General features: G+C 41.1%; 2 protein-coding genes across 6 annotated transcripts in view; both read right to left on the bottom strand.

The window, feature by feature from the left end:
• Positions 1 to 1,964: 1,964 nt before the first annotated feature.
• GPR75 (G protein-coupled receptor 75) lies at positions 1,965 to 12,734 on the bottom strand. 4 transcript variants are annotated; one of them, XR_010835539.1, is made up of 3 exons: positions 12,581 to 12,734; positions 2,625 to 2,697; positions 1,965 to 2,066 (listed from the first exon to the last, which is right to left on the bottom strand). XR_010835539.1 is itself a non-coding variant. In XM_059078950.2 (2 exons), the coding sequence occupies exon 2, from the start codon at positions 8,164 to 8,166 to the stop codon at positions 6,544 to 6,546; it is 1,623 nt and encodes a 540-aa protein (XP_058934933.1). In that variant the 5' UTR covers positions 8,167 to 8,260; positions 12,581 to 12,734; the 3' UTR covers positions 3,994 to 6,543. The 4 variants fall into 4 exon arrangements, 2 of the variants coding, with proteins under 2 accessions (XP_058934933.1, XP_066863705.1); XR_010835540.1 differs by lacking the exon at positions 12,581 to 12,734 and adding an exon at positions 3,314 to 3,651; XM_059078950.2 differs by lacking the exons at positions 1,965 to 2,066; positions 2,625 to 2,697 and adding an exon at positions 3,994 to 8,260.
• Positions 12,735 to 15,940: 3,206 nt separating this feature from the next.
• Positions 15,941 to 19,869, bottom strand: part of PSME4 (proteasome activator subunit 4) — a 102,236-nt gene continuing 98,307 nt past the window's right edge. For both annotated transcript variants that reach the window (XM_067007603.1, XM_059078931.2), the window contains 3 exons: positions 18,789 to 18,922; positions 17,961 to 18,099; positions 15,941 to 17,483 (listed from right to left, as the gene is read on the bottom strand). In XM_067007603.1, coding sequence (XP_066863704.1) covers positions 17,965 to 18,099; positions 18,789 to 18,922 — 269 coding nt within the window. In that variant the 3' untranslated portion in view covers positions 15,941 to 17,483; positions 17,961 to 17,964. The remainder of the gene's footprint in view (positions 17,484 to 17,960; positions 18,100 to 18,788; positions 18,923 to 19,869) is intronic.

The raw sequence follows: 19,869 nt of genomic DNA, 5'->3' as shown, positions 1-19,869 counted from the left end.
ATGAACTATTCTGCAGGGTACCCATGCAAACCACATGCTAGTAGTCTACTCTCTGTGTATAAGCTCTTTTGCTGCCATCTCTCTCCGGATCAAAGAAACAAACACAATCAGTAAGAATATAGATTTGAACTACACAATCAATAGGCTTGAACTAATGGACCTGTAGAAAACATTTTACCCAAGAAAAAATATACATTCTTGGGACTTCCCTGGTGGTGCAGTGGTTAAGAATCCCCCTGCCAATGCAGGGGACACGGGTTCGATCCCTGGTCCGGGAAGATCCCACATGCCACGGAGCAACTAAGCTCGTGCACCACAACTACTGAGCCTGTGCTCTAGAGCCCGCAAGCCACAACTACTGAAGCCCATGCTAAAGCCCGTGCACCTAGAGCCTGTGCTCCGCAACAAGAGAAGCCACCACAATGAGAAGCCCACACACCACAATGAACAGTAGACCCCACGTGCCGCAACTAGAGAAAGCCCATGCACAGCAATGAAGACCCAACGCAGCCAAAAATAAATAAATTAATTAATTTTTAAAAAATACACATTCTTTTCGAGTATACTCAGATTGTTTACATAAACTGACCATCTATGGGAGCATAAAGCAAATCTCAATTTTCAAGGGTTGGAATCGTATATATCTCATTTGCCACAAGGTCATTAAGTTAAAAAGTCAATAATTGAAATATCATTATTGGAAAATTAAGAGAATCACTTCTAAATAATTTGTGGGCCCAAAGAAAAATAATAATGGAAATTAGAGCATATTTAGAACTAAACGATAATGAAAATAATTCTGTAATAAATTGTATTATTGTCCCAAAGTTTCTAACTTCCCTGTATAAAATTAACATCCCTGACACTTTCTCTGCCTTTACTGTTTTATTTTTCTTCATAGAACATATCACCACATAAAAATTACATATTTGTTTACCTGTTTATTTTATCTTCCTTAGCCTAATATAATTGTCATGGGAATAGAAACTTCTCTCTTGTGTTCACCAGTGTATCTCAAGTTCCTGGCACATAGTATTCAATAAATAGCCATTGAATGAATGAATACTGTTATTACTTTACTATTTGGGTGTTCTCTTTATCAATATTAGTTCTCTTCTTTAATGTTGTGTTGTTTTCAGTTCTTCTCTGATATTAATGTTGCCATTCTCTTTTTCTTTTTCTTCATGTAAGCTTAATCTACTTTTGCCTCTTAACTTTTACATCAGTTTACCCTTATGTTTATCTATTCCAAAGAGCAAATTTTGCATGTCTTTTTTTTTTTTTGGCGGCCCTGTTTGTCTTGTAGGATCCTAGTTCCCCAACAAGGGACTGAACCTGGGTCTTTGGCAATGATAGTGCAGTCCCAACCACTGGACTGACAGGGAATTCCCTGCATATCATTTTAAAAAAATATTTATTTAGTTAGTTGCACCGGTTCTTAGTTGCAGCAGGTGGGCTCCTTTGTTGCAACTTGTGGGCTCCTTATTTGTGGCATGCAAATTCTTAGTTGAAGCATGTGAACTCTTAGTTTCGGCATGTATGTGGGATCTAGTTCCCTGACCAGGGATCAAACCTGGGCCCCTTGCATTGGGAGCACGGAGTGTTAACCATGGGGCCACCAGGGAAGTCCCCTACATATTTTTAATTCAAGGATTTTTGTCTTTTATAAATGACATTAAGCATTTACATTTATTTTCTTGCTGTTTTTATTTCTGTAATCCTGCTTTATACTCCCTAAATTTTGTTTTCTTAGTATTTCCTTCCCTCCACTATTTTATAAAATTATTTATTTTCTCAGACTATGGAATATGCTAGCAGAGGGCAAAGGGACAGGAAGTAGAGAGTAGTGGAAGTTACAGAATACCAACCACAACTTCCTGATCAGAAGCAAGTAAGGCCTATATTAGCACCCATATTTTCTTCCTTATGAAACATTTCAACCTATTTCTTATTCTTACCCTGTTTTCTCTGCTACTTCCTATAAGATGTGTTTGTTGGTGGTTATTGGGCTGTACCCCACAGGCCTACAAGGCCTGTGCTTGCCCAGCTTCAAGACTGAAGAAAGCCTGGAGTCAGCAACAGAGACATCAGTGTGAGACAGGCTGGGACCTTTTGCTGCAGTGCTGCAATGCTTGCACCTGGACTAATGTCTCCTGGAGCAAGAAAATACTGATACAAAGAAAACTATAAGGGACTAAAAGTGGCCGCTGTCCATGCACAGTTCGGGCAAATTCTAGACAAAAGATACAAAAAGACCAAAAAAACCCCAACTGCCACTTCTGAAGAGCTGGGAGTAAAAACAGGATGTCCGAGCAAAAGCAGGGTACTGCACATGCCCCCAGCACTCAACACCAACAACAGGGGTCGGCAAAGCACTGAAGCCACCCCTCTGGCTCGACCCCTGGACACACCCCTACCCTCACCCCATAGAAGGAAGCAGCTCCCTCCACTTTGGGGAGGGAGCAAGGGAACGTGTTACTTGTTTTCGCTCCCTCCTGCTGCAACAGAGGCCCCAATAAAGCCTTGCCTGAATTTCTTGACTGGCCTCTTACCAATTTCTATTGACTGGGGTAGGCCAAGAACCCTGGTAGGTATCAAATGGTTTAATGGATGGGTGAGCTTACGTGTCTGAAGCAAGGTCCTGGAGCAACTGTGTGTGGTGGACGACGGGCAGGACATGGCAGCAGTCTTCGCTCCCTGTGGGGGGAATTACCAGTTATAGGGGAATTGACATCAGGTGGGCTCATTAGTTACCAGGGAAACCAATAGGCATGCCTCTTATCACTCCTCTCACTGCCCCTTTGCTAAGAACAATCACCAGCTGCGGCAAGTTCACAGGAAGGTCAGTCATGTGAATAGGGTGCAGGTGAAGCACTGGTTGGGCAGGGGATGTACAGAGAGCAAGAGAGCAGTCATCTTGAGTGGCCTGACCATACAGTGGTAAACTTTACAATTTCATCCTTAGGTTACAGAATATAAAGAGATTTTTGACTGAACCAGAAGAGTAACTTTACCGAGAAATAGAATAGTTGATCGGACTTTGCATCTTTCCTCTGGGGGAGAGGAGGCATGTTTTTGTTTAAATGAGAGAAGTTGCATTATTTCAAATGGGAGAGTTGGTGTTCTTTGGGAATATGGCTAAAGGAGCAGCTATAAATGTTGAGCACCAAAAAGATGGACCATTGTGGACAGAGTGGATTGGAACTCAGTATCTGTTCTGAACCTTTTAGTTTATCTTTTTAGTGTAACTACACTTTCCAGATTCACAGAAACTAGGGTTTTAAATGTAAATTGGGTTCTGCCAACTAAATACCTGGTGCCAAATGTTTTTCTGCGGCACTGCTTTGGTGTTCAGCATTTGCTTTGGAGGTGTCAAGAGTGTTAGTTGTAGAGGTTGTGGCAGTGCAGCAGCTTCCTGATCTCTGGATGTCTACTTCAACAGGTGTCCTTCAAGTCCAAGGAGGCCTCCTCACTCCTTCCCTTCCTGGCTGTAGCAGAAAAAGCAGCTCTGCTGGCTAGTCAGACTGGTAGTGTTTATTCTGGAATGTTTCCTGCAGACACGTCATCATAGAGACTTGACCTTTTAATGATTGAGAAGACATCTGATTTCCGATATTCAGTTCTTTTCTGCTTAATGTTTTCTGATTCTTAAAACCGTGATCGATAAACTGAAATATCCAGAATTCCGTATCTTTTTCCAGATTCATTTCACTTTAAAGAAGTTTTTGAAATGCTTAGTCAGGAGTTTTCCTGCTGGGTAATAAACTTAGTTTAGTAAATAATTAACCTTTGGAACTAATTATTCTTGATTATTCTGAGCACAAATGCATGCTACACAATGTGGTCAAACAAGTTATTTTGTCTTTTAAGGAAAAGAACTCTCTCTGAGTTTCAACACTGCTATTCTCTGATGGTTTTTAAATGATTGACAGGAAAGTAAAAGTATTAAAGTCTGATGTTCAGAAATGTTAGGTTTTTCATTATTTTTATTTTCCAAACATGAGTTTAAAAGAACATTAAAAGCATCAGAAATACAAATCTGACCTAATGGTTAACATCAGAACAATTTGCATCACAGTAAAGCATCAAGAGAAAGAATTAATATACCCTGCTAATTAGTCATATTCAACTGAATTCTCATTACTTTTATAAAAGTTCTCATTTTAGCCCTTATGGAAAAGTTATATATGTCTATTTATATCTTTATCTCCATATAGACATAGATATAGATAGACATATATAACTTATGAAGAGACAAGTTACATATATCTATCTCTGTATCTGTATCTACATATATCTACATACAGACATAGATTCAGAGACATAAATATACAGGAAGGCTAAGAATCTAGCCTGCTATGTATTTCATGTAAGTTAAATCAATCATTTCTTGATGAGCATAAAGAGACTGAATACCTCATATGCACATGCTTATTTTCTTTATGCTATGATTTTTACCTCCCAAAGATGGGTCAAATCATCTCAGACTCAGAGGTCACAAAGGAAACCTGTCATTTTTAGTTTTACAAGTAGAAATTACTTTTTAAAAAATCTTTTATTGAGTCACATTTGAAATGCCTGGCCAAAAAAGAGATTCATACCTTAAAAAGTATGAAATAGCTTCTTGATTACAATGTTATTACTTATAAAGCTGTTTGGCTTATTGAATTAAATACCAGGTTCTGAATTTAGACAAAAGTTTCATTCCTAATTTGCCACAATTCTTCAAATGATCTTGGGAGAGGATATTATATTTCTTAATTCTTTGTTAAAAAGAGGTAATATACGAACCTACCTCATGGAAGTATTAATAAATGAAAATAGTGTTGTATTAAAAATATAAAAGCACAGTTGAAATAGGTCATAGTGACTTCCAAAAATAGCATTCAATTACCAAAGGAAAAAAAGAAGAGTGTATATTTTCTCTTCTGTTATAAAAGTTAATAGCAAAAATAAAAGAACAAAAGGGAGAGAAGGAAAGAAGGGAGAGAGTCCGAAAAGGTGAATTTAACAGCAAAATAAAATCCATATCTCATACTTAAGCCTCAGAAGTAGAAATGACTGGTTGATCCTGGAAGGTAAGAGTTATTAGATGAGACTAAGCAGAGTTCTAGCTGAGTACCAGCTGTCTTCTCCATGTGTCTCATGACCTCTGTATTTGGGAACAGCATGGGAGAGGATGCTATAAAGTGAACACCTTTCATCCAAGGGATAAAGTACCTTCCAATCTGCAATAACAGTTCTTGAATATAACAATTTATAAAGATCGGTTTTGTATCTTGATGCTCATCTTGTCTAGAAGTTATAGTTCCAAAATTGTATTGAGTTCAAATGCCAACTGTATAATGAAAACATTTTTACATAAAAATATAAGTTTACAGTTCTTATGCTAGGAATCACAGAGTATATAATAAAATAAGTTTTAAGTGTAGAAATACTTTATCTATTTTGCCTTATTGCCCATTTCCAGTTTAAGATGCATGGGAGAGAAATAGCACAATTAGTTTAAAAACAGATCATCTTAAGAATTTTTCTACCATGGTAATATATAAACAAAGACCAAAAAAATTTTCTAAATAGTTACTTAGATAGTCTTCGTCAGGTTGTTAACAAATCATTCTCACACAGAAGGAAAGCATAAATCGAAACACCCCCATCTCATCCTTATGCCTTCTTGCACATAAAAGAGTCTATATACAACAGTCTAGCCTGCTTCCCACATAACAGCACCCTGATGAGATGACTACAGTTAGTGCCTACTACCCCAGGAAGAGCACCCCTCTACTATAGATACAGTCCTCCTCACTAGGTTTCTTGGGTAAGATCATTCTGAAATAGAATAATTCGTTTTTAGCAAGAAAAAACAGACTTTTTTTTTAAAAGAACTATACAGCTACTCAGCTGACACAATAATAATGTCTATAATTAGAAATGGTAATAATCTTAATACCCTATTCTTAGTTGGCTGTCTTATGAAAAGAAAGTAACTAATGCTGTGTATTTTTGGTAAAAATAGTTATAGATAATACATTTCTGATTTTCTGCTTTAACAATGTATTATTTATTCCAGTAAGACTACAACCAAAAAAGTATATTGATCCCAATTCAACACTTCAAAGACTCAAAATGTATAATTCAGTTAATAAAAATAATGCCTCAGTAAAGATGATACCTTCACAGTCTTTAAAAATTCCAGCTCATACTTACTTCAAAGAACCATCACATTGACTCAAATGACCATAATCAGTTCATTCCCTACTTTAATACAGTAGCATGATCATTCCCTGGCATCTATTTAAAAGTTTAGTACAAAAGATTGGAGCACAGGTCAGGTGTAAAATAATAAACTTTTACATCAATGCTTAAAATGTCAAGAAACTGCAAAGCAAACCAATAGATGCTAATACTTCAGACAAAAGGAAGTCATTAGTGTCAACTGTCTAGGTCGTTAAGTTTTGATGTATCTCTGGTCTCACAGAATTTTAAAAAATCAATTAGTATCAGAAACAAAAACATATACATAAGATTCTCTAGCCTCCATGACTAAACAGAGGGGACTGGAATCTGCTTGGCTGAAGTGCTATCATACTCTTGCATTAAATCATTAGTTGTGTGATAATGCATGGCAATATATGAATTGGCAAATCCAAAAGAATTTACTGGCTGTAAGTTGTGTGGGATGCTCTCTTCCTGGGACGGGCTGCTGTTATAGATACTGTAGTACGGCTCAATCCGAGTGTTGATGGGGGTTGAGCTGCTCTGACCATAGTGTTGATGTCCAGCAGACATCTTGGGACTGACCACACTTTCCTTCGAATGACTTGGGCCACAGGCCTGGTCCACAAATTTCTTCTGGGGCTTTGGAGACAACATGTAGGCAGAGTTTGTTTCATGATGGGAGGATTTGTTTCTGTTGACTTCGAGGTTTCCCTTTCCCATGGCTCGGAGTCGAGTCTTCTGTTTGCAGCAGAAAAAACCCAGGCCTACGTACTGCAGACACCACAGCACTTTCCTCCTCAGCCCTGCACTGTTCCGAGAATATATAAAAGGGTTTAATCCTGACTTGAAAAATACAAGCGTAAAACCGAACAGTTCAAACTGGTAAAGAATGAAGCTCCCATTGCTGGACAGAACCACCTGCACCAAGGAGATTCCCAGTGGAAGGCAGCACACCAGGACCGACAGCACAATGATCACACAGGTGACCACCGCCTTGGAATCCTTAGCCGTGGAGAGATTGACGGCCGACACCAGCTGGAGCCGGCTGGCTGCAGGGGTTGGCAGCTGGTTGGGACTCTTGGTGTATCCGTGGGTCTGAACGTGCTGCAGTTTGTTGTAATTCTGGTTCCTGTACAGAGCTGGCATGGTACACTGGATGGGATCTCCACCTCCCTTCCCAGGGGCCCCCATGAAAGGCTGTGGTCTGGAAGCATCAACTGTGATCACAGGGGGGCACTTTCTGACTTGAGCATTTTTCCGCAGGGTCTGAGCAATCATGATGTAAGACACAGACACCACAGCAACACAAAAGGTGAAGTCGACCACATAGAGAGACAGGATGGCTTTCCCTTCTCGGGCAATCAGACTGGACATGGGAAGGCAGAGGTGGGACTTGCTGGTTTTCAGGGTGGCCAAGGTGGCGAGGGTGAAACTGGTGGCCCAGAGGAGCAAAGTGAGGAGCAAGGTGCAGAGAAAGGAGGCCGTGCGGTTCGGCTGCTTCCCCAACACCATGCGGAGCCGGTGCAGGGCAATCACCGCCACTGTCTTGAGGGACATGATGATGAAGCCGGAGCTGGTGAGGTGGAAGGTGAAGCAGAAAGCATCCGGTATGCCGCTGGCTGAACTGAAGAACAACACAAAGGTGAACATGGGGGCCGTCACGCCACAAATGAAGAGGTCACAGAAGGACAGGTTCAGGACCATGAAATCAAAGTTGGTTCTGAATTTCCTGAAGGCCGGATCAAAGAAGGACAAGAAGACAATGAAGTTGCCGTAAGAGCCCAAGCAGAAGATGATTGCGAGCAGAAAGGTACAGCTCACCAAGGTGGCCGTGTGGATGAGGTCCTGGAGGTCTTCCTGGAGAGCAGTGCTGTTTTCTCCCTGGGAGTGAGGCACATGTAGCAGGGTAGTGTTGGGAGCATCCTGAGGGAGGTCCGTTGAGTTCATCTTCAGAGAGATGACTTCCTTCTGTGTGAAGGGAGTCAGGGCCTCAACTCACAGATGAGCGATATTTGACAAAAGAGGCCCAAGGCAGAGAAGCCTGCGCACAAAAATGCATACCCAGAAACAGAAAGGAATTAATGGAGAAAGAAGAGTGACCTCATGATCTTTTACAAAAGCACTAGACTTTTTCAGCTCTGACCCAGAAAGCATTTCTCCTTGCAAAACCCCACACAGGAAAGACACAAAGACCTCAAAATACATTCATCCAGCTGATTTCAGGTTTTATGACACAGTGGTTTTCAAACTAGTTTAAGCATCATCTGGAGTGGGTTAAACAAAAAACAGATTCCTGGGCCTCACCCCTTGAGATTGTGATTGAAGGATGGGTGTGCAGATGTTACCTTCAGAAACTCTGCAGTGCCAGACACTGAAGACACGAGAACATGATCTCTCCACGAAAGAGATCACAATGTAGTTGGAGATCAACCTATGTAATTGCAGCCAAATGTGGCAAATCAGCTGATGGCAGCACACTGTGGAAGGAAAAGAAGGGGGGCATAATCCAGCCTGGGATGGAGGCTGAGACAGGCTGAAGCAGCTCTCGATAAGGAGAAGCTAGCTGGGTGAAAGGCGAGGGGCAGGGAGTGGGGGACAGACAGGCTGGGAGAAGGGGAGTAGGTCTTCCAGCAGAAGGAGAGGCAAGAAACAGCACGTGCTGTGCCTGACGTATAAGCAAGAGGCTACTTTTGAAGTATATCCTGTGGCCTTTTACGTAACTCCCACACATCACTAACAAATCTGACTTCTTTTCCTAGGAAGAATCCTTTATTTTCCTTTATATTTTCTTCTCCCTATTTGTGATTTCTTGGCCAACTCCACACTCTCCTTTGGAAAAGAACTTTGTGTAGGACTATATTTGAGAGGGGAAAAAATGGAAGTAATGAAGGGTGTCAGAATTATATTTGAGATTTACAAGGTGCGAAGCACCACTCTGCAAACTCTATATAAATGTGAGTTATCATTATCCCAGCAGGAATATCCTCGTGAAGAAGCAGGAGGCATGCACCCATTCATGCATGCATTCACCCAGTTTACATCTACCGTGTGCATCTCTCCTCCAGCTTTATGCTAGGTACTGTGGGTGCAAAGATGAATAAGACACAGCCTCTACTTTTAAAGAACAACTTCTTTTTCTTCTTGGTCCTTTACTTTCTTAACATTTTTTTTTTTCCATTTTGCAATGAGATTTAAAATACACTCACACAATGTTCTGTTGTCCCAAATCCCAAAGCCCTGTGTGGCCTGGTGCCCACCCCGCTCCCAAAGATGCTTCCAGTGGTACAGCTTAAGTTGTTCCTTGGAGACTGGTGCAATGCTCTTGGAAACCAAAAAGAACTTGCTTTAATCCAATATTTTAGGAATAACCAGTGGTATTGGGGAGGTCCAGGGGTGATGTTCAGAATATTTAACCACCAGCTCAAGCTGAGTCCCAGAGGCCTCCAGCTGTCCTAGGGTTAACCCTTTTTAGTTGCTGAATCATGGGGTACAGAGGAAGGGGCCTGGTTAGTGAGGGATTACTGGGGCCTCCAAGCAGGAGCTGTGGACCACCCAATACAGAAGTCACCCAGCATTCAATAATAGGTACAGCTGTGCCAGTGAGTATCAGACAAATTTCAGTCCTGGGGAGATCCATAAAACTAACTGGTGTCCTTCATGAAGGAAGAAGATAACCTCTTCTACATTCTCAATGGTCAAAAGTGCAGATCATAACAATATAATGAATTTCTCCACTGGGAAGTAGGACCAACTTTTCTGTACTTTCCTTATATAAAAGAGATAGAAAAATTAATCCTGACCTTTTGTTCCTTGATGATTAGAATTTTAAAAAAATAATAATGGATAGCTTATTATTTTCACTTAAAAGAGTATGTGCCTGTTTCTGAACCCTTTTTGATACCTGTGTAGTGAAAAAAAAAAACTTTTACTGTTAATTTTTTAACTGTTAATTGGAGGATTGGGGTTAACTGATGAAAAAAGAAGTTGAAGAGAAAATCCAATTTGTGGAAGCAAGAAGAGCAGAAAGGGGATACTACTGTTTATAACAAATTCCCCTGACCCCAAAGAGAGAAGCAGAAATTTGGCTTGGGTAAATTAGAATGATGAAGAGTCTGGAATTAGGATGCTAAGAAAAATATCGAGTAAGTGGGTAATAAAAAAGAAGCGGATGATGGAAGTTATGAAGACCCCAGGCTGGGAGAAATTTGCAAAGTGGAAAATGGAATGATGAGGCACCAACATTAGTCAAGGATAAGAGGCAGAAGGGGAAAAAAGCATTTGGAGGAGTTGAGGGGCAACTTGCACTTTCTCTCCAATTATAATGCTTCAATAAACTTAAATTTTTTCAATACCTGAAAAAATAAAGTAGAATTCTGGGTCAGGAATATAATGATCAGTCTTACCATTAGTATGTTCACTTGACTAAGTGCTTGTGATGTGCCAGGCACTGCTCTCAGTGCTCCACACTATTAATATATTGAATCGTCAAAACAACCCTGAGATAGTATAACTTATCTCTATTTTAAAGATGAGGAAACTGAGTCAGAGAGAGAGCACCCATCTTAAAGGGGTACAATATGGATTTGATCCTAAGCAGTTACTCTTTAAAGGCAGCACTCCACCACCAAGCTAAACAGAATAGCAAAGCAATCAAGGCAGGGAGTCCCAGGTCAGAAGACAGTTACAGCAGCTATAATTTACTGGGTGGTTATTATATGCCAGGCACTTCTACTAGAAGCTTTACATAGGTTATCAAACTTTATTTCATTATAGGTTATCAAACTTTATCTCATTCTCATTATAATCCTATGAAGTAGGTTTTGCAATCCCTTCCCAACTCAAAGTTCCTGGAGCCCAAAATTTGAATACAGACATACACACACACACACACACACACACACACACACACACACACCACACAATTCCATGTACCTTTTTGGCAAGGTTGAAAAATTATGGTTCTGGTATAAAGTAACTATAAATCATTCTGATTTGGGATAATTAGAAAAAAAAGGAAGGAATCAGAGGCTGGGAAGAGAAAAGGGAGAAAAAGCAGAAGACAGAACAGAAGTAAAGGTTTGGGCAGGGAAACTTTAGAAGCAGTAAGGAAATGGAGGGAAAGTAAACCCAGGTATTAGGACCAACTTCTGAGACTTTAAGAAAGAGGAGGCTGAGATGACAATTTGGGGAAAAGCTATGATAGCAGAACTATAAAACTCACTTATTTGGGGGAGGGGGGTGGTAAATGAATACCTATTTGCTACTTACTCCTAAATATTAAATAAAGGTTACCAACATTCTTTTCAATGCAAGCATACAAGTTACTCTTTATCTCTGGGACCATAAACAAGTTCTGGAAGAAGATGTAATTAAAGTAATAAAATCAGAAAAATGTTAAGTTGGAACACCAGTTTTAAGAAGAAAACATATTAAGCACAATAAGAAGGAATGAATTCATATCATATGCATCTTATTACAACTAAGAAGGAGAAAGCCTAAAGTAAGCAAGAAATAGGAAGTGAAAATTGTACAGCAATGATTTCTCATTAGGATGTGTGTGAAGAGCCTCTGATAATCTAGTGTGCTGTCTTAATATTTTAGTACATATTAAAACATTTTATATGAGCTTTTACAAGTCAACTCATGACCTGGATTCTTACAACTCTTGTTTTCTCATTATATCCCCAGTTCCTCGAGGGCAGGCATTTTCAGTCTAACCAACCCTCACAAGAAAACAAGGTTCTGTACTATTATTATTATTATTCCCACTGTATTTGTATTGATAAGGACAACATCAGGGAAGTTAGATGACTTGTCCAAGGCCACTAAGATTCAAGCCAGATTTATCTGATTTCAGAGGCCATGCTCTTTCTCCCCAGTGGAACTACCTTTTGAAGCCCAGAGCAGCTGATAGGGTCGGGTCTGTCAGTGGATGAGGGAGAGGGGAGGCTGTGGAGCACCCCCAGTGTGAGAATGTTGTGGGAGACTTCTGAGAGGGCATAGCGACCCAGACCAGGGACTTGAGATGGGTAAGGGCTCCCCTGGCTGGGGAAGGTTATGGTAAGGAGGGCCTAGGTCGGTCCAGGGAAGCGTGTAAAAGATGCAGCAGAGGGTTGGTGAGGTGAGGAGGGCTCAGGCAGGGCATGGGCGGTGGGGGAGGGTTCCACGGGCGCCGCGGGGCCGGGGAACCGGCAGGGCAGGCGCGAGATGGTTTCCCCACAGGCCGCGCCAGGAGCGCAGGTGCACAGCAGCCAGGCCTGGACCTGTGCGGCCGCCTCCTCGCTCACCCGGCGGCTTCTCGGGGCCCGGCCCTCCCGGTCCCCGCGGGGTCGTCCTCCTCCAGGGGCCCGTGGTCTCTCACCTGCCCGGAGGCCGCAGCGCCGCCCCTCCTCCTCCATATCGCAGCCCGGACCCCAGCTCCGCCCGCCGCCCGGGTGGATGCAGGGCTAGAGGCATCATCGCCATCGCCGCCGCCTCCGCGCATCCCGGGAGCCGCGGCAAGCCGGGGCGCGGAGGCGCAGTCACGGAGACGCCGAGGGCGCCGCCCCCCACCCCCACGCCGGACACTCCGGCTCGGCGCCCCGCCTGCCCCCGCGCCCTCGACAACTCGCGGGCCTCCCGTTGCCCTGGGGCCCGACCGCTCCCGCCGCCCCGAGCTCCGTCCTCCGCGCCGAGAGTGGTCTCAGGCGCGCCGTTTTGCCGCTCGGGTAGTGGTGGCTCCCCGAGGCTGTTACGAGCTGACATACCGAGGAAGAGGGGGAGCGGACTAGGTGGAGAGGAGGGCAAAGGTGGGGGCACCGACGGACACAGCGCGACCCATGGGGGCCTTGGACCTTAGAAGGTGGAGACCGTGGACAGCGAGGCGTGGCCAGGCTTCACGTCGGTCTTGGCGGGATCTGGGGGCTTCCCAGGCTTCTGGTCGGCCCGCCGCCCACGTCCCCCCATTCCTGGCGCTCCCGAGTCCGCCTTCCTAGCTCCTCTCTACGCTGTAGCTAATACTTTTTCTCCTAGATCAAACTGGCGTTGTCGTCCAGTTTGGTACTTTGAGACACAGAATCTGTAAATCAAGTCATTGCAACAGACTTTAAATCAAACCAACTATAACGTAATTTTTTCTCCTCTCAGCTCTCTGAAAGTATTAATGAATTTATTGAGGGAACTCAGCAAAGGGCATAACTACTAGGAAACAAATGCAAAGAAACTACCCATGCAAATGAAATAACCAAGCCAAGAAATCATCGACGTTACTCAATGTTGTGTTCAATGTAAGTCATCTTGAAAAGCAATGGTGCAATGCATGCAGCTAATTTTAGTAAGCAAGGACACAAACCAAAAAATTTACCAGCTTCTCCTTCTAAAGTGCACAGTACGTCCAAAATAATGAACTCATAAAAGTGGGTTTTAGTCTCAAGAGTTGTCAAGTAGCATTCACAAATATGTTTGTTACTCTGGGCACAAAACAAAGCCAGTTAAACTCTTTACTACTTCAGTGTCCCAACCTGGGTAACTAGGATCTTACTACTTTTCTGACCTTCTCAGAGGGTACCACTTGGAAACACAGAGTGCTACTTGAATGTTCTTTCCTTCACCGAGTGCCAGAAAACCAGAAAGTTCCATTCAAGTGAAGTACTTAGGACACTGCTATTGAAACACCTATTTTGGCCGATAGTTTATCTTCTAAAATAGAACAGTTCGGCACCAACAAGTACCAAATAATTGGATTTACGCATATATTTTTCCCAGCCACCCCCACCACTCTGCTTTCATCAAGAGAAAATCAAGAGGGCTGGATAATTTATGAGGTAGATACCCAGTCCAGGGGTTGACTATGCTATCAGAATTTAGAAATAACTTCAAAAAAAAAAAAAATTTCACAAGTTGTAAAGGATTCTAGAGAGCTAGAAGAGGAAATCTGGAACCATCAAAGTTCCAGAACTAGTTAAGCACAATCAACAAGACGAAAGCTACTACGATCATGCCTACAAAACTTACTGCCTACAAAACTTATCAGCAGTGTGTCAAATTGGAAAGAACACTGGTTAATAGTCACAAAGTGGAAATCTACACATAAACAAGCAGGGCTGACTCTAAGTATGTTAAGATATGAATAGGCTATCAATTGGCAGGGAAACCAACATTCTAATACACACCACATTGACAATGCAAATTGACACATGCACTTTGAGGAAAGAACATGAGAGCCATTAAAATGTTTAGATTCATGACGTAAGAATCTCACTCCTTGGAATTTATCCTACGGAAATACCTGAATAAAAGAAACAAGTGTTAAGTATGAAAGGATGAAAATGTTCACTGCAGTGTGATCTGTAGTAGAGAAAACTGAAAACCTTGATGTTCAACAATGAGGGAATACCCAAAACAGTGACAGTAACAAGACAAATGGCCCTTAGCCGCAAAAATAACTACAAAGTCTGTAGAAAGTTAATTTTTCCAGTAAGACAAAATTCCTCACTGGTTCTCTCTGAACACATTACTAATAATTAACTTTAAGAAAATAGGTAGGTAAATTTTCCTCCCAAATTTTGAAACACAATTTGCAAATTCTTTCTTTTTTAAAGGATTCATTCAGAAACTAAAGATTATTTATTGGCTCATATAACATTAAAGATATAGGCTTTCTCCTCCCCTTATTTCCTACCACTCACTGCCCCCCCCCTTCCCCACCTGAAACCTGCCTTAGCTCAGTCTTTCAGGCCCAATCAGCAGTGACTTCTAAACACTGGTCTGCCTACACACAACACCCCCCAAACCCTTAACACTTGCGTCCCCTTAACACTGTTCCTGCTATCGGTCTCCATTCTTTTGAATGCAACATCCATTTAAGAATTTAGACAATGGTGGCCATTCATCCCTTTTCTCTCCCTCCTCCTTTTCATTCTTGAGGCCACGGATAGAAAATTTAGGAATTAAATAATTCACAATATAACCAGTTAGGGTATCAAAGTAAGAAGCAACTTCTAAGCCTGGTATCAGAATCACATTGGGCATGTGATTAAGGTGCCCTGCTTTTAGGCCTAGAGTGGGCCTTAGGAGTCGTCACCAGTGGTGCTCAATCCTGGCTGCACAACTGAAGCATTTACGGAGCTTTTAAAAGAATTTTAAAGCTTTTAAAAGACGTTGATGCCTGAGTCCCAACCACAGAAATTCTGACTGAGGAACACAGTGGGTGCCCAGTATCTTATATTTTTTAATTCCCCATTTTAGGAACCTCACCTACGGCAGTGTATTTTCATACAGCCTGGCTAGGAAAAATTGAAGTGGTCAGTACAACATAAAACCTCACTGCTCAAACTGTGGTTTCAGGACCAGGCATCAATATCATGAGCTGGGAGCATGAACTAAATTTCACATTCTAGGCCCATCAATTTGAGAATCAATCATCTAGACCAGTGTTGTCCAACAGAACTTTCTGTGATGATGAAAACATTCACCTACCTATTTAACACGGTAACCACTAGCCAAAAGTGGCTGATGAGCATTTGAAATGTGACTATTGAGACTGAGGAATTTTTAATTTAATTTAAATGTAAATAGTCACACATGGCTATGACCTATTGTGCTGGACAGGTCTGATCTAGATAATTCACTCTGGTCAGAGGGCATGAATTTACGGATCCAGATCTATGAATGCAAAAGGAATCCATGAGGGTCACTGGCTACAGAACTGTCTTCTCCTTGTAATGAAGACAAAAGCCAGGTGTTAAAAACAATCCATTTATTGGGTTTTAAACTAGTTACACAATTGAAATAATCAGTTTGGCACTACACTATACAGGGATTACGCCTGTGTATGCTGACACTTAAATACTGTACCAGGACCTCTGCTGTGCTTAGGTCTGTATCGAGTCATTCAGCAAGTAGATACTAAAAAATATACCGTAGTGTTCCTTTAAGGAAGACTGTACAGGGTGGGCTGCAAGATGACATTCACCAACTTGTGAATTACTTGAACCGAGAAGATACCTTGAGTTCTATAAACTGGTCATAGGCAAACATGTGGTGTTCGCATTTAGAGATGTGCACAAAAAGTTACATAAAAGTTCAGACATTCTAATGATAAATAAACTCAAAAAACCCACACCTCAGCTTTTATAACATGAAAAGATAAAGAAAATAATTTAAAAACACACAAAAAATGGCATTCAATTGGTACAAAAGCCAAAAAAAATCACTATAATAAAGAGCTATATGTGTATCTTTACAAATTAATTACACAGTGGTGTTGTGTAAGAGGTTGCATTTGTACAAAGTCTTGCCAATGCTATTTCTACAGTTTATACAGTCTTTTACATCTATGTAACATTTATTAAACAAGTCAAATAAATATTAAGACTTATTAGTCTCAACGATTCTTCAGGCAAAAAAAAAAAAAAAAAAAAAGGAAAAGGAAAAAAAAATTTTAAAGAGGAAAAAAATTACAGAATTTCCACAAACACAGCAGACTTCCATTAGTCAAGTGTAACAGTTTTCAAAGAGGGTCAAACAATATTTGCAAAAAGTACAGGTAAAAATCAACCAGTCAGGGTTTTTATTGTTGTTGCTGTTTATTTGCAAAATCACACATTGTATACATACATATCAATCAAAAATTTATTCACCAAACCCCTAGTTTTTCAGCAATTGCTCTTCTATTCAGCACCAAAAACTCCAGTCTGTGGGAAACACGTGGACACAGACTTCACTTCTGTGTCTTGGTCGAGCAATCCATCAGGTCCTTGGCTGGGTTCAAGACTTGCCCCCTTTTCCTTCCCTCTTCATGGCTCTCCAGACCCAAGGCTCTCAAGGCTTCAGATTTATGGCCCACAGGCCTACTACCATCTAAACCCAACAGCCATTTGGAAAGAATTCAAAATAACTTGAGATGAATGAAATGACAGGATCTGTATTACAGATGGGCCTTCTCCATTCCAAGTAAACTGTTTCGTAATGAGTTCCTAGACTCTGTCTGGTCTTGGATGCCATGATCATTCTGGGTAATTATTTCTCGTCTGAGACATTATGGCTTTGTCTGATACCTCAAATAAAAAGTGATTAATATTCCAGAAATACTTCTGGACAAGTTAGGAAATCAAATGGCAGCTGAGAACCTGTGGAACGCAGACTAATGAGACCAAACACAGAAACCACCAAAATGATAAGAGCTCAACAGAGGCAGGGTTTTAAAACCTGCAGAAAGCCACCACAGATGGTACCTGAGGATCTGGAATTTTTGATGAAAAGAGCTCGAAGTGAGGACTACTCATCTGTATCAAGGAGGAAAAAAATTTCAGTTAGACAACAGGACATCCAACTCTAAGAGCCCAGCAAATGAAATCTTCAGTCATCCTATCTCAGTAGAAAGGTTTCTGGGTCCTCCCTCTTTAATACAGAATGGATGATAAATAGTTAAGAATCCAGATGAAATGTTTTCACAACTGTAGAACCTAGAATCCCTACGACAACCCAAAATGGCCAGGCCCCACTCAGGAGACAATTAAGAGTAAGATCTCTTTTCTTTTATCTAACCATAAGCCCACTCATGTATAAAGGCCCAAAAGCAGTCACATCAATTCTCTGCTTAATACCTAAAGCAGAGAAGAAAGGATAAAATTCTCTGGGAACTTAACTTCCACTGGCCATAGTAAAAGTCATGAAAGAAAAAACTTAGGAATACCCGCTTCTCAGTTATCAAACCAATGACATTTGAGGATGTCAGACTTCTTTAAACTTTGCTGCCTCACCTTTCTATGCGTAATAGCAGGGTGACACGAGGAGATCGGTGAGAACAAGCAGCTGGTCATCAGTGAATTGCTGTTTGTGTTCTTGCCAGTTGTCATGGTGCGTCCTTCGGAAATTGGATAAGGTCTTTTTTACAGTCATCTGTAGAGTAGGCAACCCACATACATTTTACTTTAACCTCTCCAGGGTTATATTTAGGATACCTTTAGCTAAATAACAATCCTTCTAGACTTCAGATCTTAACGCTTCACCAAGAGCTACAAAACCAATAAACCAATCTTACTTCAAAAAGCCACAAGCTTACTTCTTTAGAGTTAGTACCAGCTGCAATTTAGGAAAAGTGACCAGAACTCGCACCACATTATTAAACCAGTTTCAATATATACTTACATCTATTTATCAAAGTGAAAAGGACAAAGTCATTGGTCTTCCAAGTTGTTTAATGTAGGAACACAGGTGTTCACTAAATAATACCATCACATTTTCCTGTTTAATATTAGCTCCCAGTTAGATACTTCCTAGATATAAAATGCTAGTGAAATAGAAGCATAAAATTTATTCTGACAACACTGACAATACCTTACTTCCACTGGACTCTGAGGGACAGAAGCTATGGTAATTTCCTTGCTACCAAAAGATCTCAAATATACAGGCAGCAGGGTCTCTGCAAGGTTTTAATAATTATTGATGAGTAACTTGGCTCTGGCAGAGGTAGGACTAGGAGCTTTATCAAAGCAGAAGATCCAGAGTATATAGATTAGTATAAATGGTTTCTTACAAAATATCACTGATAATATATGTGCAAAGAAACTAACAAGGGAGAATTTTACCTCAATAGGCTGAGGATCATTCAGATGTGCACTGAGATTCATAAGGAGCTGGGGCATCCAGGTGGGAACATCGTAAGGACTAGAAAGAACACATGCACCGAGTCCCAGCACCCCAGCATGGCGTTTGACCAACTCTGCAAAGAAAACAGCAATATATGTGCAAATATTTACAGGACTCTATTGCACTTGCTACAGTGAAATAAATTAGTTTTCGATCACGCTAGTTGTTTCCAATGTTTCTGCATTTAAAAGTGACTCTGGGGCTTCCCTGGTGGCACAGTGGCTGAGAGTCCACCTGCCGATGCAGGGGACGCGGGTTTGTGCCCCGGTCCGGGAGGATCCCACGTGCCGTGGAGCGGCTGGGCCCGTGAGCCATGGCCGCTGAGCCTGCGCGTCCGGAGCCTGTGCTCCGCAACGGGAGAGGCCACCACAGTGAGAGGTCCGTGTACCACAAAAAAAAAAAAAAAAAAAAAAAAGTGACTCTGTATGCACACATATCAAAAACATGATTTTAAGGCTAAACTAAAAACATCCTATAGCCGTCCCTCAATGACAGCATGATTATATTTAGGTCCAGAAATGTGTCATGTATTTGGTAAAACTAACATAGTAATGGCTTTTTTGATCAATTCATATCATATGTGAAAGTGCAATATCTGATCCTAAAAAAAAAATCACCAGTAAAAATTAGATCCCACTTTTCTGGATGTGACTACCTCCTACAGAATGCATCAATTCATTAGGTAAACACACCATGAATGTGGAATGTCTGTATTCCGCAAAACAGAACTGCTATGTGTCTGTATTCTACAGGGCCTCTATTCTTCCTTTTTAGTGATAGAAGTTACATTAAAGTGCTTTCAAATTCTCATTGTTTTTTAATAAAGATGTGTGCATGTATGTGTTTGTAAGTCTATTATATGTGTATACATGAAATGCTGTGGATAGGGAGTTGAAATTAAGAAAAAGGAATTTGGAGTAGTCATAAACAATGCCATTTGGTTATAACAAAAACCTAAAACTACTTTGGTACTTAATTATTAAAAACACAGTTTTCAAGCAAAAAAACTAAAATATATAT

Source organism: Kogia breviceps, chromosome 11 (genome assembly GCF_026419965.1).
Source record: "Kogia breviceps isolate mKogBre1 chromosome 11, mKogBre1 haplotype 1, whole genome shotgun sequence".
In the NCBI taxonomy this organism is placed as follows: domain Eukaryota; kingdom Metazoa; phylum Chordata; class Mammalia; order Artiodactyla; family Physeteridae; genus Kogia; species Kogia breviceps.
This window is presented reverse-complemented; position numbering and strand designations above follow the sequence as displayed.